Source organism: Oryx dammah, unplaced genomic scaffold (assembly GCF_014754425.2).
Source record: "Oryx dammah isolate SB20612 unplaced genomic scaffold, SCBI_Odam_1.1 HiC_scaffold_14, whole genome shotgun sequence".
In the NCBI taxonomy this organism is placed as follows: domain Eukaryota; kingdom Metazoa; phylum Chordata; class Mammalia; order Artiodactyla; family Bovidae; genus Oryx; species Oryx dammah.
Window position 1 is genome coordinate 47,969,618 of NW_024070198.1, and position 27,718 is coordinate 47,997,335.

Genomic DNA, 27,718 nt, shown 5'->3' on the forward strand with positions numbered 1-27,718 from the left:
GTCTCACACACACACAAACACGCATACACCCTTCTCCCAGCTGCCTTAGGAGCTTCTAGGATCGCAGGAAGCCCTGACTTCAGGAGCTCCGGAGGTCAGGATTCCTGAGAGTCCAGAGTCCGGGCGGTCAGGGTCCTAATTGGCCGGCCAGACGCAGCAGCCCTAGGGTGTTCACCAGCTCTGGGCGGGCACGTGGCCCTGGAGGGCGGGGCCGGGTAGGGGGCGGGACGGCCGGGACGGCCGGGGGCGGGGCTTCCTGCGCCACCGCCCGCGCTCCGCCCCCATCGGCCGCCCGCGCTCGATTGCTCTCGTCTGGCGGCGGCAGCATGGCGGCGGGGGCGGCTGAGGCAGCGGCGGCGGTGGTGGAGGTCGGCTCGGCTGGGCAGTTTGAGGAACTGCTGCGCCTCAGAGCCAAGTAAGCGAGGCGGCGGGCGGCAGGGGCGAGGGGGCGCGGCGGGGGCCGGCCTCACGGGCGCACTGCCCGGCTCCCTCACGCGCGGCCCAGCCTGGGCGGCCTGGACCCCGAGCCCGGGTCCCCGCCCCGGTGCGGGAGCGGGTCCACCGCAGACCCAGGTCTCGAGGCTCCGGGCGCCCCGCGGCGCCAGGCCCGGCGGCCCCCGGGGGCGGGGACGCGGGGACCCAGCTCCGGGCCGAGGATGGGCGCGGAGACCCCGACCCCTCGCCGCGTCGTCCCGGGCGGACGCTGCAGGGAGGCCGAGCGGGGCCGGCAGTTGGCGTCTGAGGGCGCTCGTGGTCGGGCCGAGCGCGCCTGCCCGGGCGCTGGACGGGGCTCTCCCGCCTCCGGGGCGCCCTCCGCCGCCCTCGGTTCTGGTTTGGCCCGCCTGCCTGTCGCCCTGGGGGGAGGCGTCGGAAGGAGACCGCGGGGTGCGGTGGGCCCGTTTGGCGGGTACCCGGAAGCAGCGCCCCCCGCCCCCCAGCTTGCGGGTCAGCGCCGGCGGGCGCGCGGGGCCTCCGGGCGGTCTCTCCGCCTCGGCTAAGTCGAGCCCTCGCCTGGGCACCCGCCCCCCGCTCAGCCCCCTGCCAGCCCTGGGCCTCCCCTGCGCTCGCGCCCTGCCCAGGCCTCGGTGTCCTCTGCGGTGAGAGGGGTCAGGGCCGTGGGCGGCGCGTGGCCGGCGGGCGGGAGCGCTCTCGGAGGCTCCAGGGGGCAGAGAGCCTGCGCGGAGCTCTGGGCGGTGGGGCGTGGGGACCTGAATGCGGCCCCGGGTTCGAGTTGGAGGCAGCTGGGGAGCTCCCTGGGAGCGTGGCAGGGGGCGGGGGGGAGTGGGGGTGCGGGTGAGAGGGGAGAGCCCCTGTCTTCCTCGCCGCGGTGCCGAAAAGTGTTCATCAGAACTGCTCCTTCGGCGTTTCAGGTTCACTTGGAAAATTGTTGAAAGAGGTGGGCCGGGGGAGGCGGGTGCGTGGGGAATGACGTTGACTCATTGATGAAAAGGGATGCGGCCCGGAGGCCGCCTCTGGAAGGAGCCGGGCTTGTGTGGATCTGTCCTTAATAAACGCTCAGTTTACCCATCTCGAGTAAACAGCGCCTGACGTCATGAGGACAGAAACCCGAAGCAAACATAACCGTGGTCACCCTCTCCCGATGAGGATGAAGACTATTTTGCTGTTTGTGTGTTTGGCGTTTTTGATTCTATGTTTCATTTTTTTTAAACGTAAAAGTCCTTAAGCCGTCGTAGTCGGTTAAAATTTCAGTGTTAACACCGTTTGGATGCGTTCTTGCCACTGGTCTGTAGGTGAAATGACCCAAGTACAGAGCAGTGGCAAGAACGCATCCAAAAGGTATTAACATTGAAATGATTCCTTTAGATGGGCACGTGGGAAGTGGTGCTTGGCATCTGGGGAAGGAACAGATCTCTGCTCCTTTTGGTGGAAATGGCAGTATTTCAGAATATGAAATAGTACTTGTTAATGCCATTTAACGTCTGTTTGACAGATCATCGCTTCTCAATTTTAAAATTTCATGTGAATTGAAAATGTTTTTTGCCTAAGTCATCACATGTTTATATGTTACTGAAACCTGTTAGTCTATACAGTGGGAATATTAATACCCATTTGCAGAGTAATTAAGGTTTTGCCCATTTGTAAAATATTTAACTAATGTAGTCTAATACCACATGATTTTAATACATGGTAGTTAGTGTTATCTGCACAGGAATAACTTCAGGAGCAGAACATCTGAAATAACAAATACAGCAATTTATTGACCACTAATTATTTTACTGACAAAGAACTGAGGTTCATTATATTGTTTAAAAGCACAGTAGTTACGATTTGAGAATGCAATGGCACGCCACTCCAATACTCTTGCCTGGAAACTCCCATGAAGGGAGGAGCCTGCTGGGCTGCGGTCCATGGGGTCGCTAAGCGTCCACAGGACTGAGTGACTTCCCTTTCACTTTTCACTTTCCTGCATTGGAGAAGGAAATGGCAACCCACTCCAGTGTTCTTGCCTGGAGAATCCCAGGGACGGGGGACCCTGGTGGGCTGCCGTCTATGGGGTCGCACAGAGTCGGACACGACTGAAGCAACTTAGCAGCAGCAGTTAGGATTTGAACTTCGTCTTCTGTGAAAGGTTTTTCCTTAAACAGTGCACCCTGCGCGTTGAGCTATCTATCCATGACGATGGAGAGAACAGTGGGCCATCCCGAGAGGGTGACAGCGTCTCTGTGTGTTTCAGGCTTATATTCTCGTGATCTCCGGCGTTGTTCACTTAATTGGAAAGTAGAAGCTAAGCATCTAAATATGAGAATAACGTGGATAATTTAAAAGAACATTAATGTCATTCTTTAACGTTTTTAAGGGGCTTACGTATTTTTGTTTGGTCTTCCCAGCCTCTCAGGGTATTATTGCTGTTTCACAGATGTGGAAGTTAAGTTACTCTTCAAAGCCACATTAGTAATGATGGAATTTAAGCTGTATATGTGTACTTTTTCTTTTTCCTTATGTTGGCACTTACTGTTACAAAGTTTTGTAACCTATTTTAATTTTTAAAAAATGTACTCTTTGTATTTTCCCATGTTATTAAATGTTCTTTGAGATACGATTTTTAATGATTTATAATATTTTATGACTTAAGAAAACTATGTTGTTGAATAATAGATTTTTACAGTTATTTGCTATGTAAAATACTGGGGAAGTAGTCATATACATACATCTTTGTCTCTTTAATGACTGCTGTAGGATGGATCCTTGAAAGTGGTACAAGAAATTTCTGAAAGTTTTCAATTGAACTTTTACCAGTGGGATATAAAAGTGTTGTCTCACTTTATCCTTTTTATCATTGAATATTTTGATTTTAAAAATCATTTTTCAGTTTGGTAAGAAGTGGTAATGTAGTCCAGCTGCACGGGTGAGAAGAAGAGGAAGCAGTAATTGGTGAAGTATCAGTACTTCCTCCATGGTCTCTGCCCATGCTCCTGAGTTCCAGATACAGCGGGGCCGTGGAGTGGGGGCCTGACCGTGTGCTCCTCCCCCACCCTCGGTGGCTCTTCCTCTGGAGCCTCCGGCTTTCTGTGTCCCAGGCAGTGTGCCTTCTTCCTCGCTCCTGTCTGTGGCCCTTGTCCTCCATTGTCCTTTGTTTCAGCACAAGACCTTGCTTCCTGCCTGGGAAAACAGGTCTTCAGTAGCCTCATCAGACTGCTTCTTCTACTTGCCCCTCCCCCAACAACAGATTTGCTTGTAGCTTTTCCCACTTAGGGGCTTCCTGGTAGCTCAGACGGTAAAGAATCTCCCTGCAATGCAGGAGGCCCAGGTTCGATTCCTGGATCAGGAATATCCCCTGGAGAAGGAAATGGCAACCCACTCCAGTATTCTTGCCTGAAGAATCACGTGGACAGAGGAGCCTGACAGGCTACAGTCCATGGGGTTGCAAAGAATTGGGCGAGACTGAGCAACTAACACTTTCTTTCACTTTACCCGTTCTTGATTCCTTTGCTCCTGACGCAGAGGAGACTGTCTTCTTCTCAAGTTGAATTCTTCTCTGCTCTAGATTCCCCTGTCCTGCCACTTCTGAGACCTTGAATCTCATGTCTTCAGCCTCTCCCTCTCATTTGCACTGTCCCCTCACAAAATAAACTATGAAGATGTTCTTGCATTGAAAAAAGCCCATTCCTTTGATCTGTCTGGATCCTTGCTCTCTCTCTGTTAACAGCCCAGTCTCTTAGCTAGTAGGTTCCTAGCAGTTTACTTCCTCGTCCTCAGCTCAGTGGTCCACACACCACTTCTCTCACCTGCTGAAATGACTCCCTGCTGCTGGTCACTCTTCCTGCTCCGTGTGATGGCTGTCCCCCTCCCTTCCTGACCCCTGAACCTTCTCTGGTCTGCGGCCAGGACTCCTTTCCTTCCGTCTGTCTTGACTTGGTGTTGACGAGCCCCAGAGGCTCTGTCCTTGGCCCCTTCTTTATTCTCCGGCGTGGATGAGGGTGGTGTCCACCATCTCTTGATTCGGAGATCTGCAGATCAAGTGTGGACTTCTCTCCTGAGCTCTACTGTTACTAACAGCCCAGTGTTTTGGCAGCCCACTCCAGTACTCTCACCTGGAAAATCGCATGGACAGAGGAGCCTGGAGGGCTGCAGTCCCTGGGGTCACGAAGAGTCGGACACGACTGAGTGACTTCCCTTTCACTTTTCACTTTCCTGCATTGGAGAAGGAAATGGCAACCCATGCCAGTGTTCTTGCCTGGAGAATCCCAGGGACGGGGGAGCCTGGTGGGCTGCTGTCTATGGGGTTGCACAGAGTCGGACATGACTGACTCGACTTAGCAGTAGCAGCGGCAGCAACAGCCCACTAGACTTCCTTTCCTCTCAGGTTGCCAACTTCTGGGCTGTGATTTGTGGCAGTGCCACCACTACCTAAGTCACTAAGCCAGAAACTTGGAGGTACTAAGCCCCTTCTCTTCTCAGCTGTATTGTTTTAATGGTTTAACAGTCGATTACTTCTTTCCTTGCCCAAGTTTAATTGTCTTTGTTTTTTTCCTCCTTGTAGCATATTTTTCAATGTGTTTTCCTGAGTTTTCAGATTTTTTGCAGTTGAAAGTGAAAGTCGCTCCGTCATGCCCTCAGTCGTGTCCTGCTCTTTGCAGCCCCGTGAACTGTACAGTCCGTGGAACTCTCCAGGCCAGAATCCTGGAGTGGGTAGCCTATCCCTTCTCCAGGGCATCTTCCCGACCCAGGAATCAAACCGGGGTCTCCTGCATTGTAGGCAGATTCTTTACCAGCTGAGCTATGAGGGAAGCCTTTTTGTAGTTGAGAGAGATTGTATTTGAATTTGGGTTTCCCAGGTGGCGCTGGTGGTCAAGAACCTGCCTGGCAATGCAGGAGCCGTGAGAGACTCAGGTTCTCTCCCTGGGTCGGGAAGAGCAGGGCCCCGACTCCAGTCTTCTCGCCTGGAGAATCCCATGGACAGAGGAGCCTGGCGGGCTACAGTCCATGGGGTCACAGAGTTGCACACGACTGAAGCAACTGGTTAAATTTAGAATTTTGTAAAAGTGAAGGGTTTTTCAGTTGAGTATGAGGTTAGACTTAAAGGTATCTTTGCCAAGGTAATTTTATATGAAAATAGTTAATAGATGTATACTGAGATTTCTAAGGATTTTATCAACAGTTTATTAGTCCACTATTCTGTCTGTTTATACTGTCAATTTTTAGAAAATACTTTGTAGCATAATATAAGAAAGTTTCTGTAAAAAGCAGTTCTATGTTTTTCCTTGTTTTCTGCTTGTATACTTCATTTGCCCCATTTTATTCCTATGATCACTTCATCACAATACCATGTTTAAAAATACTAAGATTAATACACTAGTAACGCATATACAGCCATTTTTCACAAACTTTGTGCCCTGACTGCAGAAATCTAGTTTCCACAGGGTCTCAAAATAGAGTTAATTTACATGGCTAGTAGTTGAGGTGGGTGAATATTCAGAACCTCTTCATGTGAGCTAAGTATTAATTCAAAAAATGTCATTAACTTGAAAATTCATCCAAAAGAAGTCCTTGAAATCATATTTCAGCCTGTGTTTAATACAAGATTCTAGCAGTACAAAAACAATTCAGGCGGCCCTTGAAAGGTTTCTTTGGTAATAGAATTTATCATTATTTGCTTATTTCTAAAGCTGCTGTATTTTGAAAGTCTGTGTTTTACGGATTTACAGGTCCCTTCTTGTGGTCCATTTCTGGGCACCATGGGCTCCTCAGTGCGCTCAGATGAACGGCGTGATGGCCGAGCTCGCCAAAGAGCACCCACAAGCTTCCTTTGTGAAGGTACTGTGCTTTCAGTGTCACGCCTTAGGAATTTAATTCTAATTTGTGGGTTAGACTACATTTTATTGACATAGAAAGGAGTGGCGGTGTGGGATTCCTTGTGTTCAAAGGTAGTGTTGGGATCTGTTATTTTCACAGTAGATTATTCTTAAAAATCTTAAAATGGTTTTATATTTTTCAAGCAGGGAGTGGTGTGAAACTCATTACACTTTCCTGAATACATGCTTGGGTGGGAGGACAGGATGGGCAGTCAGGAGAGGGTTTACGTGGGCACTCGCAGGCAAGATCATTCATTGTGGGTAATTGTGGTTTTGTACAGTAGAGATGTTAACAAGACTTGCTTCATTGAAAAGCTAAGTGGGACATGGAAAGTGATTCAAGAAAGGTGTGTGAGGGCTGCAGGGAACAGGGGAGTTGGGAGAGCTTGCTGCCAGGGGTCCGGTAAATGCGGGCCTGCAGGGAAACCAGAGTCTCTGTGTGGCGTTGGGGGAGCAGAGGGAGAAGGAAGCAGCTTCTCCCTGGCTGCCTTTGTTTTCGCTCCCTTTGCATGTGGCCTTCTTTGTCCTTGCTCTGCTCCAGCCTCCTCATTCCTGGGGTCTTTCTTGGGTAGGCAGGTCTAGGATACTGAGAGTTACGAAGGACGAGCTCGCTTGGTTTTAGTACATTTAATATATCAGTCAGGACTTAATTGAGACAACATGGCCAACATGTGAGTTGAGTGTTTTAGAAATGAACTTTGGGGAAGGGAGGCATACCCTGTATTCAGAAGCTGAATCTTTAGGATTTAACAAAGCAGACGAAACCCCAAAGCCTGATTTTTTAAAAAGAATAGCTAGAGGATGTGTTGGCAAGTATAGGGAGTCAAAAGGGATGTCCGCTGTATTTGTATGTGTGCCACTTTTTATGTAAACTGAAGACCCAGAATTCTGACACATTAATTTATTTGTATAGCGGCTGATACACTTTTCAGACAGTTTCTGTTTAAATATGTGTCCTTTGAACAGGTATTGATTGCGTTTAGATGGTTCAAAATCAAAACAGTGCAGGAAGAAGTCCACTGAGAAGGCCCAGCCTGCTCCTCGCCAGCCCACCGTCCTGTCCCGTCCCACAAGGAGCTCTTGCACTAATCTTGTATGAATCCTTGCAGTGTTTCCTTATGCAGATAGAGCATGTATGAATAGTTAGCTTTTTAAAATTTAAGGACTTGCTTAAAATTCCAATGAAATGTGTAATGTAACCTTAGAATACAACCTTAAAATGTCCAGTATAAATAATAGAAGTGGACATTAAAACTGCATGTTTGGTCAGTGATAAAAGATAACGATTACAAGTGAAATAAATGATTAAACATTTCAGTCGTGAGATTAATCAAGACAGCGGTAATTGCTGTGAGTCTGCTTTTATGCGTATCATGTTGCTGGTTTAGGTAACATATTGTTCTTAGCTGACATTTGAATGATTCATTTAAAGTGACTATAGGATTACTTCTCACATCAGTACCGGACTTGGCAGTGAGATTTTAAGTTGTTCAAGTGCTTAAGTGTCTCGGCAAGCCAAGGGTTGGGAGCCCTTATCTGTTGGGGATACCTGACCCCGACTGTACCTGCTGTTCAGGGAGGGTGACAGGTTTACATGGGTAGTTTGCTCAGGTGTTGTTACTTTCTGGGAAGTCAGCCTGTGGCATAGTTTTGTTTTCTTAGACATCTTCAGAGGCAAAGGTCATTTGCATGGAGTTCGGAAAGTAGGTGATTTAAAGGCCACAGTGCTGAGCCGTGGTCAGCCCAGAAGAGGTGAGGGACTGGAGAGCGGCGATGGCATTTTCCAGAGGAGGGGTGTGTGGTTCAACTGAAGGCAGCTTACTCAGTGAGAGCTCTTGTGACTCTTCCAGTCCAGAGAACCGACGTCCTGTCACTCTCTGTTTCTTACAGTTTGCTTTCTTGGTCTTTTTCTTTTTCTAACGACTGCAGTTGTTTGGCATTTTTGACTTGAAGTATAGAGATTAGTTCATTCTGTGACTTAGATTTACAGAATCATTGCATAGGACGATCTTAAACACTGTGTTTTTAATACTCTGATTCTAAAGTTTGGTGATCATCAATTCCTTATTTTGTAGAAGATGGTAAAATAACATCTGAGAAAACCTAGCATACATTTTTTTGTTTTTTAATCCCAGTAGTTTGTGCCCATTGGAATAGGTTGCTGAAGGGCAAGATTTCACTTACTGCGTTGAATCCCCTCACTTCCTGGATGCCTGCCGTTGTGGTCGCCTGCATCGGCTGCCTGGTCTAGTCAGGACCTGGGGCTGGGCTCTTCCCTGACCTTCTCACACCTCCGAGGGCTTGGAGGACACATACTAGTTATGTCTGTTGCTTGAGGTCTCACAGAAACCTTACATTTATTTAGAATAAGATTAAATAGCTAATTAAGATATCAAGTGTCTTTGCATTTCAAATTATGTAAACTCAGTTTGTTAGCACTTTAACTACAGTGGGAATACACATTTATCATTAAATCAAAATTGTTTGGTCAGTAGACTTATTTCAAGATACAGTGTCTGGTGGTGGTGTGGGAAAGAGGAAGAATAGTTTTGGGTGGTGAAATTGGGGCCACTGGTCAAATTGATGGTCCAAATCAAAGCCATTTAAAAAAAAATTAGGAGTGGCAATTTATTTTTAAATTCTTATATTTGGTATTATTATAGTTTTGCTTTTTAAGTAAGATTGCGTGTATTTAAAGTGTACAGCGCGATGATTTATATCAGATCCCTTCTGTGCGGTGTCTTTTCTGTGTGCCTCCGTGACTTTTCTCCCTTTCCTCTTTTTCTGAGCTCAGTCTGCCCCGTTGGCTGGACTGTCAGGGGGTCTCCCGTATTTTCGTTGGCTCTGTTGCTGCGCCCCTGCTGCGCTGCCTTCTTGACTCGGCGGTGAGACGCTGGAGGGCGCGGCCTTTACCATGCTTGCTTGGTTTGTTCAAGTTGCTTTACTTTGTGCAGGTGGCTCCCACCTCACGTGCCAGCCCTTTCTCCTCTTTATTCTCTCCCCCTAATTCTAGCTTAGTCCTACCAGGCTCTGATACTCAATGTACCATATACTGCACTTTGGTACAGAAATTCATTCTTGAAGTCAGACTTGGCGACCACCTGGTTGGTGGGGCTCCATATGGTTGAACTTCGTTCACTATGGATCTTGTCTGCGTGGTGGCTATTCCTGCACTCTGTGCGCATTGTGTCTTCAGACACGGAGTCAAGGGCACGGAAGGGGTCATCTCCTTGAACTTTCTTTTGCTTCCTTAAAAAGGAATCTTTATAGTTTGGTATATTCTTAAATGTGCAACCATCTTAAAGAAGAGCTTACACTGTAATTTCTAAAGGTCTGTACAGTTAGTATAGATAATTTCTGTAGCTTACACTGTTTAAATTCTAAATAATCTGTATGATTAGTGTGTGTAAGCAGAAAATGTAGGGCAGTCTCCAGAAGGGTGCCAACTAGCTGTCTAACTAGTAATTGGCTAACTGGCTGTATCACTAGGTATGGGCATCGGCTAACTGGCTGTATCACTAGGCATGGGCATCGGCTAACTGGCTGTATCACTAGGCATGGGCATCGGCTAACTGGCTGTATCAGGTATCAGCTGACTGTCTGAACTTGTTTTTGTGTGTGTCAGAATATTGATCAGTTTTTTTGGTGTCTACAGAGCATACATAGGATTCCATCTTTTAGGAGCTATAGAAATGTCTCTCAGATAATTCTAGTAGGATGGTTAAATCTTAAAACAACCTAGTTTTAATCTCTGCTGTCTTGGTAAAAAAACAAAGCAAAACATAATTAACATCGTTTCTTAGCTGTTACTGGGTAAAGTTTGGCAAAGTGTTATAAAAAGTTATTAGAAATGTTCATTTAAGTACTATTTTGAAATTTATATTTGATTTTCTGGCAAACAAAGAATTTGACTTTGAAAAATTCACCTTTTGTAGCACGTCACAGAGTGGAAAGAAGTCCTGTATGAGGCATAACAGTGTCCCAGAGTGTCACTGAAGTCTAGTTGATGTACGTTGGAAGATCGCATTTCCTCACTCTTGCCTTTACCTTGGAGCCTCAGTGCTGCCACTGGCAGGCAGTCACTTGTTTCTGGCTTAGGAATAGTGACTACTGTTTGTTCAGAATTCTGTTTCTTGGACACTTAATTATATGCCACACCGGATGCTAGTTACTGGGAATGCAGAACAGTAAGGGTGTAGACAATAAATGGGTAACACAGTACCAAGGTAATTTCAGGTGGTGTGAAGTTCAACAAAAGAAATAAATAGGCAGGCTGTGAAGAGGAGGGGGTCTTGGGTAGGCAGGGTGCTTTTATATAGGTTGTTCTGAAAGGGTGTATCTAACAAGTGAGAGTTAAAAAACGCAAATATGACAGTCACTGGAAGAGCTGGCAGAGAGCCTTTAGGTGGAGACTTAGCAGATGCAGACCTCAGAAGAGCAGTGGGCGGCCAGCGGGGCTGGAGAAGAGGGAAGGGGTCGAGGCCCTGACCGGAAGCTGCAGAGGCTGGGAGGGCCACATGGCCTTGTGAGCCGTGGTCGAGTTTTGGTTTTATTGCAAGTGCAGTCTGATTCCTAAGTTGATTACTGTGGCTGCCACATGGAGAATGGTTTGAAGTGGGTAAGGGTACAGACTAGAAGCAGGTCTGCCAGTTAGGAGGCTGTTTCACTAGCCCAGGTAAGAGATTTCTTGGCCATTAGTGGGGAGATTGTTGAAATGTTGTTGTCGTCTGCGTCGGCTTATGTTTTAGAGGGGCACCCAGGAGACCTCTTGGGGGACTGGATGTCAGGGTGGAGGAAGTAGACCGGTTAGGGTTGTCTCCTTTTTGATCTGAGCGGCTTGGTGGGTTAAGTGAGATCGGGGCTGCCCTGGGGTGTAGACAGGTGCAGTGGGAAATATCGAGTGGGGATCTGTGGGCAGATGTCGAGTGTGTGGCTTGGAGGTAAGAGGAGACGTTTGTCCTGGGTAGAGGTTGGGTGGCGGTGCCCTACTGGAGTTCCTTAGAGCTAGGGTGTTGCCTGAGACCACTCTTCTAGGAAAGTGAGTGTAGGTAAGAGAAGCAGGCACAGAACCAAGTCCTGGGATGTGCAGCAATGTTGTGGTTGGCAAAGGTGAAGGAAGAAGCCAGACACTCAGGCCAGGAGTTAGAGGAAGAGAAGACACGGAAAGCCAAGGGAAGGGAACCCGAGAAGGCAGCTGTGGTCACGCTTGCTGAATGAGACGGAAAGGTCAGTGAAATGAGAAGACAAGGAGGCACCGCTGGGTCGGGTGAGGTGGTAGCAGGGCTGTGTAGAGTGGACTGTGCCTGGAGCCAGACGCCTCACCCCCCGCTTAGCAGTGAGGGACCCAGAAATGGGGTGTGATGGCAGCACCCTCCGTGAGGGCCCTGCTGGGGCTCAGATGGTGAAGATCCTGCCCGCGGCGCAGAAGACCTGGGTGTGCTTCTTGGGTTGGGAAGCTTTCCCCGGAGAAGAGATTGGCTACCCACTCTAGTATTCTTGCCTGGAGAATTCCATGGACAGAGGAGCCTGGCAGGCTACACTCCATGGGGTTGCAAAGAATCAGACACGGCTGAGCGACTTAACACTCACTCGCTCACTCACTGTGAGGATTAAATGAACTCAGTATGTGAGTGCACTCAGAATGTTGTCTGGCTTAGAGTACACCATAGCTCTTAGCCATCACCATCACGGTGGTCTTTGGGGACCCCTGATATATTGAAGGAGATGATGGAGGTTCCTTCCCTCTAGATTCATCCTGCTGTAGTAGGGCTCCCCTGCCCTCCTCGCCCCTCCTCAGACACACAGCGCCCTGAGTGGGAAGGGTCCAAGTTTGAGATTCTAGGTGTAGGAAGCGCATGGTTCCCCCAAGGCACTCCGGCTGGGAACCCATTCTGGAAGTGTCCATGTCTGTTTGGTCCTGAAGTCACATATAACCCTGTCTCTTAAATTTGCTGTTTCTTATTTGCTGTGGTAGAAAAGGTAACCGTAGCATAATGAGAAACGCACAGGGTTTGTTGTCAAGCAGGCATGGGCTGGTTTCTCAGCTCTGCTGCTAATTGACTGTGTCTGCAGTGACCTCTCTCTTGGCCCCTGTGGAGCTGAGATGATAACGTGGCCTCTGCTTTCCAGGTTGTGACAAGTCTGGTGTATAGCACAGAGCAGGCCTCCAAGGAAGGTAGCTCTTATTGGCCATCTTTGGTCTCTTCAGAATGCAGAAGAAAATTGAAATTAAAAGTTTTGAATATGTATGCATTTATCTTCTACTTCCATTGTTATAACTGTTATGTTGCTTTACATCCAAGAGAAATATTTCCAAGGAGTTTTAGTGCTGTGAAGGGTTTCGGACTTCAGCTGCCCTTGCTATTCTGGGGAGCAGCTTTGCCTTTAATGGCCCTCCTGGTCTGGACTCAGGAGGATTTGCCTGTCACTGTTGCCTTTGTCTTATTAAGCTCCGTCTTCTGGGAGCTCATTTGAGGGGAGGCACGTGTAGTGATCCTCCTGGCTTCAGCAGGAATTTTGAGAGCATCATTTGCTTCCCAGAAGAGTTGTCAGTAAGGGGCCCTACTGGAAACCAGCAGAAATATGAGAAGAGATCAGCTTTTAAAAGCATATAGGAATTTGATTTTATGAGTCAGGATGTGACTTGTTTGTTCTGTTTAAGACTTTATTATCTTGCTTCTACTTAGTAGCACCTGTTTTTTGATTCGTATTACTTTTCTGTTAGAACCCCGTAGTGCGAGCGAAGGGGATCGTCACTGAGCCTGGCCCAGTGCCCAGAGTGTGTGTCGGGGGCGCTGCGTCGGCCACCACCTTTCTGCCTTCTTTGGTCTAGTGTGGAATTGTCTGAAAGAATATGGTGCAGAAGTTCCTTAGACTTAGAAAGAGTGTCTTCTGAATAGCTGTCTCCGAATGCTTAACCTTCTCTTTGTTCTTTTTTTCAGTTTTATTGGACACTTGACATTGATTTTAAAATATATGTGGTTTCTCACATTAAAAAAGAAAATAATTTAAAATATTGTTTCAAAAGGGTGTTCTAAAGGAAATAGAATTAAGGCGGTAAAAGAGCACCCAAGCATATACGAGATGGACGATACAAGCCACAGGCATAGCACAGCCTCCCCCTCCGTGTCATGGCCATTTTCATGGACAGAAACAGTGGATTGGTTAAAGCTCTGGATAAAGACAGTATTTTAAGCCCAGTGGAAATCTTTTACTCTTGGAAAAACACAGTGTATATATTTTAAAAACTCTTTAATAACGTAATTTATCAATAAACTTTTATTTCCTATAGGTATAATGTGGATACAGATTTTTATTGGTTTTAAAAGTTTGTGTTAACATTGACAGTCCTGTGAGGGAAAAACACAATATATCTTGGTTTTTCTCAAAGTATATAAAGTCCACATAAAAAGCTTATAGTAATTTTATTCTCATTATTAGAGAGCGTGTTACTAATAAATCTGTTTAAATTTATGTGTCGATATCATATCAGATCTTGTTGAAGGGCTTCAAGGAAATTTTCAAATAGAATGTGGTCATCTTATTTAAAATGCACTTAAATATATGAACAGACCCAGAAGCAAGTAACCTAGCAAGATAACTATCTGCTTAGGGTTCAGCAGCCTTGCAGGAGTTAAAAGTAAAATTTATCAGACATCAATAGTTTATTGAAGAAATACTCCTTTTTGCTTCATAATTTGCAGAAGGCTGCAACTGTCAGTCATGATGTACTGCCTCTTGAAATTAGTCAATAGAGCAAACAGCACGAATTGCTGTGGGCAGAAAATAAGCACTGTAATCATGACATAACTGGGGTCAGTGATTTATGGATTTCAATATAGTAGTAGCTGCATATGATTGAAAATTTACTAGGTCACTAGTGCACCAAAAATTTTATTCACAGCCTCCAGGCATCTTTTGAAATGTGCAACAAAATAAAAACCTCTGAACCTGTTTTGACACCGCAGACTCAGTGGATGACATGCCAGCCCAGTGAGTCTCATTTAAATGTAAATGTGTCATAAACTTTCGTACTGTACTCTTTAAAAACGTCAGCTACCTGAGGGGATAATGCATGTGAAACTGATTTACATGTTGAAGTAGTTAAAAAGGAAAGACCTTTTTATAATCATGCTTAAATTCTTTTATTTTAAAGTTGGAAGCGGAAGCTGTTCCTGAAGTATCTGAGAAATATGAAATTAGTTCTGTTCCCACCTTTCTGTTTTTCAAGGTAAGGATAAAAACAGTGGAAGAGATTATTTGTTGAGTGCCGCGGGGCTGTCTTTGCCGGTTCCTTCACCCTTTCCCCTGATTGCTGAGCACTAGGTGTTAGCTTGCTCCTCGCCTTGACCTGTCTTGTAGTCTCATTGCTTGCCTGCGCTCGGGGTCCTGGGAAAGTGACATGGACTGTGGAGGTCCAGCCACCAGAAGCCATGGCTATAAACCCAAAATGTTCCCTGAGTTGGGTCAGCAGATGGTTGGTTGGGGCATGTGCTTGGATGTGATGAAACGTCTTGCTGCTTCTGGTTTGATTAATGACTCTCTTAGGAAGTGGGTGCAAGTCTGTGTTTCTGGGCACCCCTGGGTGTCACCATGGTCCCCCAGGTGCCTCACTGTACTTCACAATAGCTTGACCGCAGCGGGGGTGGGGAGAGCCTTTCTGATCAGGTTTGAGGAGTAGTGCTGCTTTCCCAGTGTTTCCAAAAAGGAAAAAAGAAACCAACTCTTTATTTCTAAAATTGACATGCATAGCAGGCAGTTTGCAATCCGAGTTTTAAAAAATTTTTCCAGTGATAGTGTTGACCTCTTTAAATACTGGCTAGAGCTATGGACTTGTGCTTGTTATAATTTTGAAGCCTCAAATAGATGATGAAGGAATGTATACATATTCTGAATGACTTCTTTAACTTTAGAATTCTCAGAAAATCGACCGATTAGATGGTGCCCATGCCCCAGAGTTGACCAAAAAAGTTCAGCGACACGCATCTAGCGGCTCCTTCTCGCCCAGTGGTAGTGAGCACCCGAAGGAGGACCTCAGCCTGCGCCTGAAGAAGTTAACCCACGCCGCCCCCTGCATGCTGTTCATGAAGGGGACGCCTCAGGAGCCGCGCTGTGGTAAGGGGCTGCTCCGAGCCACGCCGCACCGGGCTTGGGCTCGAGACCACGTGCTCTGTGCAGACTGTGCTGGACACCTTCTACCGATGCTTGCCATCAGACACCCTTAGAAGAGCAGAGAGGCTGTAATTTCCAGTGGACTCTGTAGTCAGGCGATGAGAACTTGTTTGCAGTATAGACCTGGAGAATGCTGGAACCAAAAGACATCTTGGAAATCATCTAATCTAATTCAAAACTTCTGTTGTCTGCATAATTCCCGGTGAGGGCGATTTGCTGTTACTGAGTAGCAGAGTTGGGATTGAGTCCTGGCCACCATGTTGCTGTCTCCATGAATAGGCTTTTGGTCTGTTCAGTTAACCTTGCTCTTAACACTTACCTTCTCTTTCTTGGCAGCCTCCTTTTACGCATGTGGTTCAGATTCAGCAGGTCAGAAGCGCACAGAATGGCCGTAGCGTTCCAGTGTCCACCCCGTATACGCTTGCCTTTCCTGTTGCCTCTCAGCGTCTGATGACACTGTTCACCCGTCGCGGTCATTTCCAGTTCATTGCTTCTCAGGATTTAAAGATTCCTAATCCTGTGGCTTATAGTCTCTCTTACCGTCTTGCCTCAGATATGCATGGAGTTTTGTCCTTAAGTAACTTTCAGAGTTATGTGGCCCCTCTGGTGTTGAGTTTATGTTGTGTTCTTTTTACTGTGCCTCGTGCAACATTATTATGCTGCATAATTGAGCATTTAATGCCTTTCGATGATGCTGTTGAGAATCTAAGGATGTTGCTTTCAACGGCACAGGAGGGATTTGTTAAAGATAGGTGGCAAGGAAATTAAATGTGTTATTGATGTCATTACTGCGTGTCCAGTGTGACTTTATAAATACAGCCAAACTTCCACTGTAAAGTTAGTTGTAAATTCTTCCCTGTATAGTTAGCAAATTACCTATTAAATTATGAAAAAGTCTAGTTTTAAATGTAAAGTTTCATGGGGAATTCTGTGTTAGAGAAAGAAAAGGTTCCTTTCTTTCTTTCTCAGTTCTGCTTGAAAATTTTCCTTGACAGCATTTACATGTCAGATGCCTGCTGTTTATGTACTGAAAGGCTAACTTAGTCTGTGTGAGAGTTAACCAGAGGGAGCCACAGAGAGGCTCTGTGTGTTGGTTGGTTGTTTTTAATGGATGTTGGTTCGCCTCTCCCCGTCAGGCAGGAGCACTGTTTCTGGCACTCTCTGTGCTGACCTCACGGCAAGCAGTCCCGTGGGTCCCGGTCAGGACCGTCATCAGGCTGTACGGCACGGAGCAGCCTGTGTGACAGGTTATGCACAGTAGGCCCACAGTAAAACCAGTAGCATGGTATCTTCTTCGGGAGCAAAACACTGATATTCTCTTAATCTCTTCTGAATGAAGAGATTCCCTGGCAGGTAAAACTGGCAGGTGGTGAAACTGCAGCTGGGGAAGGTAGTCTGAAGCGGCAGAGGGGAAGGGGATGTCTTGGGCTGCCTCACAGACCAGATGCCGGCAGGCGGGCCGCCTGTTGACTGTGCCTGCCCTGATGCCTCCAGCTTCACGTCGGCCACCTTCCTCGCCTGCAGTTCTTTCTTTGTCGTGTCAGAGGTCGGAGTCAGCCTTGGATAGCCATCCAGATGCTGAATGAGTATTCAAATAAAATAGAATTACATTTAGAAATAATCATTTTTCTGCTTACCATTTACTTTATTAGGCTGAATTTGTGAGGTATTTCTAGCCATCTTTATATTAACTGCCTGAGTGGCATTTAGAAGGCTGTACAAATAATGAGTTAGAATGAAAAGCTTTGAAACATTTCAGAGCAATATATTATTGCTCTATATTATACACTATAATATACACTATATTATATACATTTAGATACTACTTGGGAGATATAAAAAAGATTTTTAGATACATATGATAAACACAGTTTCATTCCTCATTATTTATATGTTATTTGTAATGTTTTTAACTACATTTTAGTAGGCTTTTCTGTTTCCCAGTATTTTGGTTTCTGTGACAGCATGTCTTTCTATCACACATAGTAAACAGATTATTTTGGAGTATTGGTATTCTTTACAAAAGCGTCTAGTTGGGGCTTAACCGGGAGTTTTCTGCTGTGCCTGTGCCCTGCTGCTTCCTTCACTGGCGCTGCTCTCTAACTGTTTGCCCTTGTCGGTGTGCATGGCTCCATACACTGTCTTTATCTTGAAACTGTTCTCTTTTACCCTCTTCCTTTCTGAGCTTGTTTAGTGGAAAATTGCTTTTGGTTTTCTGATGGTACATTAGAGATGAGGCCCAGGCAAACTCTTCTTTATAAAAGCATGGCCATCAGCTCTCATGAACTCGGGTGGCTGGTATTTCCATACTTGGCACAGAACTCACTTTGAAAGCACTGCTGTCATTAACACGCATTGCTCCCTTTGGACTCCCTTTGGGAGTAGAGCTACACTTGAGTTTTGATTAGCGGGTCCACACCTTGCTTTCAGTAAAACAGAAAAACATGAACGAATAACACTTAAAGTTTCTGTCAAGGAAACCTTGACAGCCGTTTCAGGGTCTGCCCTGGGGTCTCCCTGGACTCAGCCCAGTCCCTGCACGCTGCACACCTCTGTCTTCTCACCCTCACTTTTGGGCCCTACCTGTAGGATGGTTTCTGTCTCAGGAGCCTGGCGTGCTGATAGGGCCTCAGTCGTCAGAGGATTAGTCTGCCCTTTGTCTGTGCTGCCCAGGAGGACAGGAGAGAAGGCTGTCGTGCTTTAGGATGATTTTCGAGGTGCACTGAGATGCTCATCTTTTAAAACAGAATGATAGATCCTTGATCTTGCGGGCTAATTAAGTTATCTGGGAGCTCTCGCATCTGTTTCCTCTGACGGCGCTTTTAGTGAAGCAAAAGGTGTTTGAACCACAGTGCAGAAATTTCTCCTGCAGTGAGTCATCTAATTGGGTTTTACTTTTTAAATCAAACATGGAAATGTTACAGATTCTGAAGCATATTCTTCAGGGTTTTGTTGTTGTTAGATAGTGATGAAATGTGGTAGTTAGGCTCCGTATTCATGTCTTCTGTCACGAGTGGAAATGATTGTGGAGAAAAATGATGGTTCTGTAACAGTTAAACATGGTTTTTCTACTTCTAAATAGTTTTACTGCGTTCGTGCATTTTTCTTAAAAAAGTGTGTGTAACTAGTTTGTTATTAAAATAAAGCCTCTGCTTTATCCTCAAGCATAGCATTTCCAGTCTGCCACTTTAACCCTTAAAATGAAACACTACCAGTCAGTCTCTCTAGTCTGCATGTAGTTGCCTAAAGCAAAAATAAAGCTTTTTCTCAGTCAGTTACAGTAGAAATGAGTTAATATATTGGCAACAGAATAACCATCAGCAATCAGCCGTTAGCTGTTTACTAATGAACTCCCAGATGAATGAAAAAATTTCAGAATCAGTGTTTTACTTCAGGCTATACATGAACTTAACACTTCAGTTGCAGGAAAAGCAGCTTACATGCTATACAAATAAACACTGGTGCTTCATCTCAGTGAATGGCAGACCTCAAAATGTCTGGAGCTCAGTTATAGATCCACATTTTAATAGTACAAGTGCTTTTGCATGACATCAGGTAAAGCCTATTCATGATTTGATTTTATTTAAAAGTAATTGCAGATGCTGTTACCTTCCAGGAATTTTGAATCTGAAGAGTAGTTTATTTTCCAATGGATTACAACTGTATTTGGAAAGAAGAATGATGGGATGTGAAAGAGTGGAGTCCAGTGTTGAAAAACAATCAGGAAGAATTAGCTTATAGGAAGAAAAATACCCTCTTTTCAGACAAGACTAAATAGGTTTATAAAAGACTGATATGCACCCTCTTATTCTTCAGTACTAATGTCATAATAAGAAAATGGTGTCAAAAAAGCACAGAACAAAAATGTGTCACAAAAGTGTAATAAAATCATGGAACATAAGATCGTCACTACAGTGTGGTTAAAAAAAGAGAAATCACATTACACGCTTTGGGGCATAGAAAGTTTTAGAGAAGAAACTGTCAGGTAATGACATGGGGTGAGAAGGGGTACTGTCAGTCTGTTGACAGTTCATGTACAACAGTAGAGGAGATAGCTTTGAAATTCAGTGTGCTGTCATTTTAGACTAAAAGAGAACATACTGCTTTCTTGATTTTTAATTTATTCTATTTAGGGATGATGAAATGGAGAACTATGGAAATGGATACACAGGAAGTAGTCAAAGGACAACAGAAACCAGACAGAATTGGGGTTCCCAGTATGGTCCAGTCGTGGAGAATGGCAGTTATGGAGTTTTCTCTTCCACCTAGTGCTGCTTCTCACAGATTCACGGAACAGCAGAGCCTGGGGGCGGGGACGCTGAATGGGTGTCCGGGCCAGTTTCTTGATTGATAGCAGAGTGCAGGAGGGGGAGGTGGCCTCTGGGCCTGCACCGGGCCTCTGCTTGCTGAGCGGAGCTGGGCTCCTGGGCTTGAGGTCTGTGCTGTTGGGCCGGCACCATTTCCCCTGCTATGAAAACGTACCTAACATTGAGGGGGAACTCGGATAAATAAACACACTTTAAAAAAACTCTGGTTCAAGGCTAGAGAAGGGGTTCTTGGAATTGGTTTCCTCCTTACACACTAGTCAGCCATGCTAATTAAATTATTGGTAAAACAGAGGCAGATTGTCTGTGTTCAGTAGGTAGAGTACACTCTGAATTAACATAAAATTCTTTGTAGGTGAGAGAGAGAAATAAAGTTGTTTATTTTCTTTTTCTGTGTGCAGGTTTCAGCAAGCAGATGGTGGAAATTCTTAACAAACATAATATTCAGTTTAGCAGTTTCGACATCTTCTCAGATGAAGAAGTTCGTCAGGGCCTCAAAAGCTATTCCAATTGGCCCACCTATCCCCAGCTCTATGTTTCTGGAGAGCTCATAGGAGGACTTGATATAATCAAGGTTAGAATTGAGAAGACCGTTGTAAAGAGTTTTCATTCTTACTGTTGTTTAGTCGCTAAGTTGTGTCTGACTCTTTTGGGGCCCCATGGCCTGCAGCCCACCAGGCTCCTCTGTCCGTGGGATTTCCTCAGCAAGAGGGCTGGGGCGGGCCGCCGGTTCTCCCTTCGGGGGATCTTTCGGACTCAGGGACCGGACTCGGGTCTCTTGCCGTGCCAGGTGGGCTCTTTACCACTGAGCCACCGGTTTGGAATTTTCATATTGAAGCAGACTTTTATAAGTGCTGTATTAAATCAAAAGTATACATTTTTGTAGAATCTACATTTATGAATCTGGAATAAATACAGTATTTCTGATTCACTCCCGTGAATTCACTAATGAATTTGCTAATAGGTGATACACTGGTATTTCATATTATGGTATGACTGAAGAGATTGGTTACAATAAATGTATAAATAAACATGTGTGTTTATTTTAGGAGCTAGAAGCATCTAAAGAACTAGATACGATTTGCCCCAAAGCCCCCAAGTTAGAGGAAAGGTAAGTGTGTTTAAAGTTTCAGTCTGCTGTTATTTTAAAAATATTCTTGAGTTTTCAGTTTTTGTATTACTCTTTGTATATGGAAATCAGAGGTGTGCTCTGGTATGGGGAGGTCATAATTGTTACAAAGTTAACCATGCAAACTTAGAAAGGTCTCATTTGGACTGGAGAAAATTTTGCACCAGTTTAATGATTATGTGGAGGATATTCTTGGTTTTTGTAGAAATGTCACTGTCACCATGAAATGACCAAATTGCAGTTCTCCTCTGCAGTTTGGAGCTGGGCTCCAGTCTTGGTGTTAGGTTCTAGCGACAGTTCTGCTCACAGCTTGAAGCTGCTTTCTCGTGTTTTCCTGGGTCGCGGCCCGGCCTTGGGCTGGCTGCTGTCTCCATCTTGGTAGAGCTCTGTGCTGCTGCTGCTGCTGCTGCTAAGTCACTTCAGTCGTGTCCGACTCTGTGCGACCCCACAGACGGCATGTTGAATGTAGAGGTCATGTGGAGACTCTGGGATTTCTCATTGCCATTCTTAGGACCGTGGTAACTTAAAATTGAAGGAGGTTTTGTTTGGAACTGTGAAATTGCTTTGTCTTACGAAGAGTCTCAATCTGCTTTTAGAGATTCTGTCTTATAGAAAGTTTGGACTTGGGTCTGTAGGATTTTAATTTTAATAAATATTAATTGTAATAAGTAGTTATAATAAATATTAATGTAGAGGATTAAAAAGCAATTTATTTTGAAATACAGCAGCGTATCAACCATTCATAGTTGGGGCTTGAGTTTATAAGGTAAGACTTTCTCTCGTAATTTTCTTCTCGTTTAACATTCTGGGGTTCCCTGCAAGTGTTCACTCACCTGTTTCGGTTAGTACAGTGCTCCTCATAGTTGGTGTGTATGTTGAGCTGACCTGGAAGTGCCACGTGCTCCCAGGTGGCGTGCACACTCAGGTGGCGTGCACCCTTCGTGCCTTCCTGGCCCCTGTGGCACTCTCGTGTCCTGGGCTAGGGTTTGCTCTAAAGCCTGGGTGGCTCGCCGAGGGCCGGGGCCTCAGAGGCCTGTCTCCAGACGCACTTGGGTTTTCTTGGTTTACTTCCCTCCGTGTTGAGCGCGCCTTTGCTGCTGTTTGTGTCCCTGCTTTCATTAGGCTGCTCTTTCCTGCTGTGCTGTGTTCAGGCACCGGAAGGTGACTGGCTGGAGTTACATAGAAGGTAGTCGGCCCTGCACTTGGACTCATAATTTGAAGGGCTCCTGGAAAGCGCGGTCTCGGGGCCCGAGTCCCTGGCCTCGGCCACGTCTCTGTGGGACAGAGGGGCCTGTTTCGGTTCCCTGGATCCCAGTAGTTGGGTCTCCAGGTGAGGGCGTGGGCACTTCCTGAAAAGTGGCTGCTTGCACCATGTGAAAGCGTGTGCCACGCAGCTTTGTGCACGATTCGTGTGCTTCTTTTGTGAGACCATTTTCCTCTGAGGAGATTTGGAGCTGCGAGTGTTCCAGAGCATGTAGAAGGAGGATAGTGTGGTGCTGGGACTCCCGCGGAGCCCCTGGTCCTGATGGGGGTGGGCCCTGAGATCCGCCGTGGACTCCAGGGTGTGTGCAGATGGTCAGCGTTCGGACAGCAAGCTAGATCAGGAGGTTTGAAAGATGTATAAAGTTGAGAGGAGAGCATTAGACTTCAGCAACTGATGCTGAGCGCGTCTCCCTCCAGGTGGGACCTTGTGGGCATGAAGGGTGTGGGGCTGTGCCGGCCTCGTGATGGGAAAGGACACACGAGTCTAGCTCTGGGAATTCCGGGTGGGCTCAGCCTGTACGTCCCTTATTGAGCAATTCCTTACTGAGTTGGTTATTATTATTTTTTTAGTTCTGTGAGTTGATGGGCTTAAATTTGCAATTTGAAGGCACATTTGTTGCCTTAAAAAGCCATATTGTGTTTTACAGTGGCTTAGGGAGACAGTGAAAGAAAGGGGAATGCCAGTGCGCTTGCTTGTTTAATACACTCGGTGCTGTGAACTCTCATCCTGCCGTCCCTCAAATGTGCACGGTATCTGCGAAGCGGAGCGAAAGTGGCGGTTAATAATTGAGCTGAGCCCTTACATATCAATTTTCTCTCTTCAGGCTCAAAGTACTGACAAATAAAGCTTCTGTGATGCTCTTTATGAAAGGAAACAAACAGGTAAAGAACTCAAAAATGGTTTTATTTGTAATTTCTTTTGATGTTAACATCTGCAACAAGGGGACACTTAAATCTTTTTTTCCTAGCTTTAGCTAATGAAGCTGTAGTGGTAGCAGGAAGTTATCTAGGCCTTAATTGGTGCTTATGGAGATCAAACAAAGTAATCTACATTTTCCTTGACTTTGTCATCAGCATCTCAGCGGGGTGCATTTCTTTCTGCTGCCAAACTTTGTCAGTGGATGTGGTCAGCACTGCTAGCTAGCACTGGGCGGTTCCATTAGCTGCTGTCTACTCCCAGAGCGTGCACTTCGGGGCTGGGAACCTCACGGTTTCTTGGTTTGCAGCCCTGGACCATGGTCTAAAGTGCTGGCGATGCAGAAAGGAACAGGGCTGTATCTAGGGGGCTCAGAACTTGTTTGATGAATGAGTGGGACGGTTTGACAGTTTTTATTTGTAATTGGGTGGTTCTTGTCACTGTGATGGATGAAAGTTGTGTTGATTGTGCATCATTCTGAATATCAAGTTTGATAGCTCACCCCTACTGATAGGTTGATGAAAATCATCTATCCTGAGTATTTGAATTAGATGGGTGATCTCTAGAAGCCAGCCCCTGTTACCTTCCTTTGTTCTAACTAGGTGCTGAGGTGGGCAGGGTTGGGCAGAGGACAGGAGGACTCTGGAAGGCTGGGTGGAGGCGGTTCCATCTGCCTCACCTGTCCAGTGGGGTGTGTTGGGGAAGCCACTCGCCCCAGAGCTTCAGGGTCCCCCTCTAGTGGGTGGCAGAATGATACAGAGTCATTCTGGGAAATTTATATAACTAGTACAGCTTATGTAACTAGTAAACATAGCTGTTAGAGTGCAAGTAATAGTAACTAGGAAAATGTGATATACATTTCACCATATTGGGGTCCCGAGAGTAGGACCTAGATTCCTTGACTGCTTCACTGTATTTATTAAAACAAAGGAGAGGAAGTTAACAATTCCCAGTCACCTTTTTTTTTTCTTCTTGGAGGTTATTTAAAGCAGATTTTTATATTTTGTTCCTGGAAGCCCAGGAAGTTATCATGAATTCTGGGAATGGAATTGTGAGTGCTGGTAAGATGTTTACATGGTGCCAAGTCTTTTCTATAGGAATGGGATTTGGGATCCTCTGGCATGAAAAAAACTGTTAGACTTTTCTTCTATAACCTCATAAAGTTTGGTACTCCATAATGTAAACATATGTTTAAAAAGTGGAACTAGAAAAGGGATGATTCCAACCACTTAAGAAAGGAGGCGCTGTGGCTGTGGGTCTGCGTGAACTGGAGCAGCGGCGGCGGCGGCGGGGTTTGGCTTGGGAGGTTTTTGATCACGAGGTGACAGTGTCGGAACACAGTCCTCTCCGGTGGTGACAAGCCCAAGTCAGGCTGGGGGCCGTGTGCCTGGGGGGACGTCTGGGTGGGTCCTTCTTGAAGGGGCGGGTCCCATCCTTCCGTCGGCTCTGGTACGAGGAGGCCCTGGGAGCCGGCCATCTTCTGCAGTGCCATCCACCCGACAGAGCCTCAGACAGGGCCGTGCCCGTGGGCTGTGTTGGCATGCAGTGCATCCTAAAGTTTGTGTTTTTTCCTAAATTTAGGAAGCTAAGTGTGGCTTCAGCAGACAGATTTTGGAAATACTAAATAGTACTGGGTAAGTAAATCTTGTTTTCAGAGAGTGTATTTAAGAAATACTAACTTTTCAGTTCTGACATTGATTCTTCTTAGTTGTTATATCTGTTCATGTATTTTTATTTATTTTTGCTGTAGCATTTTGTGAATGCTTTAACGTAGACCACAGTAGAATTTTTTCGACCAATGTCAACCTGTTGGTAACATAAAGGAGGTATTTTGGCAGACATTGAGATAACTATTTGTCTCCTTTCCTAGAGGAAGATTAATAACTGAGTTCTTAGCATGCATAAAGATATTTTAGGTAAAGTGTATTATAGATTTTTAATTTTCTTTAAAAAAAATATTCTAGTTTCCAAATAGTTTGTGAAACAGGAAGCACAGGAAGATCCGTTACCTGGGTCTGAGAGGTGGGTAAATCAGATTGTGGTGCTCATGCTTTTGATCTCAGTGATGAAGCTGCCAGGTAAGAAAACTGGAATTGTGGTCAAACCACCTATTTAGAGATACTTAGCACATCTTCTGTGTTGCCCAATGTTTTGCTTATTTTTCTTCCTTATTCTCAACTGCCTCTCTTCAGTATTGTAAGGATTCTAACTGTAGCTTTAGATAGACTCCTATGACATGACAGGGAAAGTCACCTTTGAAGTGTGTGGGCATTCTTGGGCTGGGCGGAGTAACAGCCCCAGATGCAACTTTCGGGAGAAAAGAAGAACAGTCATTCAAGTGACTCTGATGCTTCACAGAGGAGAGACTGGTCGCTATTGTCCTTCAGCCTCCAGTTGCCCTATCCTCACCCTGCCTTGGGCTGCAGGAGAGGCTGGCTCGGCTCTGGTCGCTTTCTTCCCTTTGCCACATCTCCTGTGAGTCACCCTCAGGCCACCTGTCCTTAGCGCTAGCTAGTCCCCTGGGGTTCTGAGACCAGGATGGGACAGTTCTTGGCCCATTACAGCCTAAGTGTTTGGTGGAAAGTCTCCATCACTTACTTTCTGTCCCATGTCTGTCTAAGCCGGATTGGGTTGGAAGCACCAGTTCCCCCAGAAGTAGGGAGCTTCTTTGGGACGGAGTACCTTCCCGACTCCAGGCTGGCTGAACCCTTCCAGGGTCTGTTGACGTGGAGGACTGTGGTCCTGCTGGAGCTGTTGGAATGTGGGGGACGCTTCTAGCGCTCTGTTCCTTTCCTCCATCCTTGCTCTTGTCTGTCCCTTCCGAGGAAAGACATGTGCCCCGAGGAGCTGAGCACCCAGTGTGCCTTGGGGTGTGGGTGGCGCCCTTTCAGGGAACTTCAGGAGGTGTTATGGCAGCTGTGACTCGTCACACCCGTGCACATGTAGGCCCAGCACTTCTTAGATCCCTTGTATCAAGGGGCAGCTCCAGAACTCAGTGTTTTTATCATATTGTGTCAATTAGAAGATCTGCCTCTTTAGTTCAACTTGAAGGGAGACTTATACTGTGTGGTTCTGTTTTTCTTTTTTTAATCGTTTTTGCTCTTCTTTCAAACATGACATTCTTGATACTTGTTGCTGATTTATCCTGTCAGGTTCTTTTTTTGACTCTTTCTTGCATTATGGACCGTTTTCTTTGGAACTTGTGTATTAAGTTGGAGAAGGCAATGGCACCCCACTCCAGCACTCTTGCCTGGAAAATCCCATGGATGGAGGAGCCTGGTAGGCTGCAGTCCATGGGGTCGCTAAGAGTCGGACACAACTGAGTGACTTAACTTCACTTTCACGCATTGGAGAAGGAAATGGCAATCCACTCCAGTATTCTTGCCTGGAGAGTCCCAGGGACGGGGGACCCTGGTGGGCTGCCGTCTATGGGGTCGCACAGAGTCAGACATGACTGAAGTGACTTAGCTTAGCTTGTGTATTAAGTAAACAGGATTTCCCTATGAAAATGGCTTTGGTTTTATGGAAAACGAAATTTGTTTTTTCATATGTGGCATTTTCTTGGGCCAGGTTTTGAAATTGCACATACACTCACAGTCTTCCTGCAGGGATCCAGTCACACGTGCTTACTAATTCCTTGACCACCTTGTAATGAAACCCTCCTGCGTAGATGTGGTTGAATTTTCACTCATTTATACAAGTAGCGTTCATGACATGGCATCAAGCCACAGCCCTCGCACTGGCTGTATGCGTTGTGGAGAGAGCACGTGTGTTCTACACGCTCTGTGGGAGGCTCATTTCTAGCGGGGAAGCTGGCTGGGGGTGTGTCCCCCAGCTGGTGAACTCCCAGCCTCCATCCCTGGGCGCTGCAAGGCTGCTCCCTCTTGCTCCCAAAGCAGAGAAAATCCAGAAAAATTTCTATTTTGGGATGACTTATTCTGTCAAGCACAAGACAGATAAAGAAGTAAAATAATTTCTGTTTTTCCCCAAATTTTGTTAGCAACAAAACAGTTTTACTTTTCTTGACTGTTTCTGAAACACCAAATAGAGTTTATAATTTTTGTCTAAAACTGTATTTCTTGTTAAAATGTTTTCTCCTTTTTGTAGGATTGAATATGAGACATTTGATATATTGGAGGATGAAGAAGTAAGTTCTGTGTTTTAGGTTTTGTCTTTTGTCTTAGTTTTAACCATTAGGATTGTCATTTATTCTAATCTGATAGGATGATTTCAGGGTGCCTGTTGTTTCCGTAGGTTCGGCAAGGATTAAAAGCTTACTCCAATTGGCCGACGTACCCTCAGCTGTATGTGAAGGGGGAGCTCGTCGGAGGACTGGACATCGTTAAGGTGAGGTCAGGAATCACTGGGAGCCTGGAGGAATGAAAGCCTGAGCGTGTATGAAAACTATTGTTACACTGGACTTGTCCTTGGTGTCCTTTTCTGGCCTCGTGTCTGATCGCTCCAGCCCAGAGCTACCATCTCTCCAACAAGAATATCTTGTCTCTTACCTCTCACCGGAGCCAGTCAGAATCAGCCCCTCTCTGTATGGCCTCTCCTGCCCACTAGGTCCTTTGCTCTGGTTCTAAGGAGCTGCCAGCCA

General features: G+C 46.0%; 1 protein-coding gene across 2 annotated transcripts in view; it reads left to right on the top strand.

Annotated features, from left to right (window-relative positions):
* Positions 1-274: 274 nt before the first annotated feature.
* GLRX3 (glutaredoxin 3) overlaps positions 275-27,718 on the top strand; it is a 32,032-nt gene continuing 4,588 nt past the window's right edge. The window contains exons 1-10 of one of the 2 annotated variants that reach the window (XM_040254766.1): positions 275-415; positions 6,168-6,276; positions 14,470-14,544; positions 15,227-15,428; positions 20,212-20,384; positions 20,860-20,921; positions 23,027-23,084; positions 24,700-24,752; positions 27,226-27,265; positions 27,373-27,465. In XM_040254766.1, coding sequence (XP_040110700.1) covers positions 327-415; positions 6,168-6,276; positions 14,470-14,544; positions 15,227-15,428; positions 20,212-20,384; positions 20,860-20,921; positions 23,027-23,084; positions 24,700-24,752; positions 27,226-27,265; positions 27,373-27,465 — 954 coding nt within the window. In that variant the 5' untranslated portion in view covers positions 275-326. Of the gene's footprint in view, positions 416-6,167; positions 6,277-12,072; positions 14,307-14,469; positions 14,545-15,226; positions 15,429-20,211; positions 20,385-20,859; positions 20,922-23,026; positions 23,085-24,699; positions 24,753-27,225; positions 27,266-27,372; positions 27,466-27,718 lie in introns of those variants that run through there. The other variant, XM_040254767.1, reaches the window with a different exon arrangement.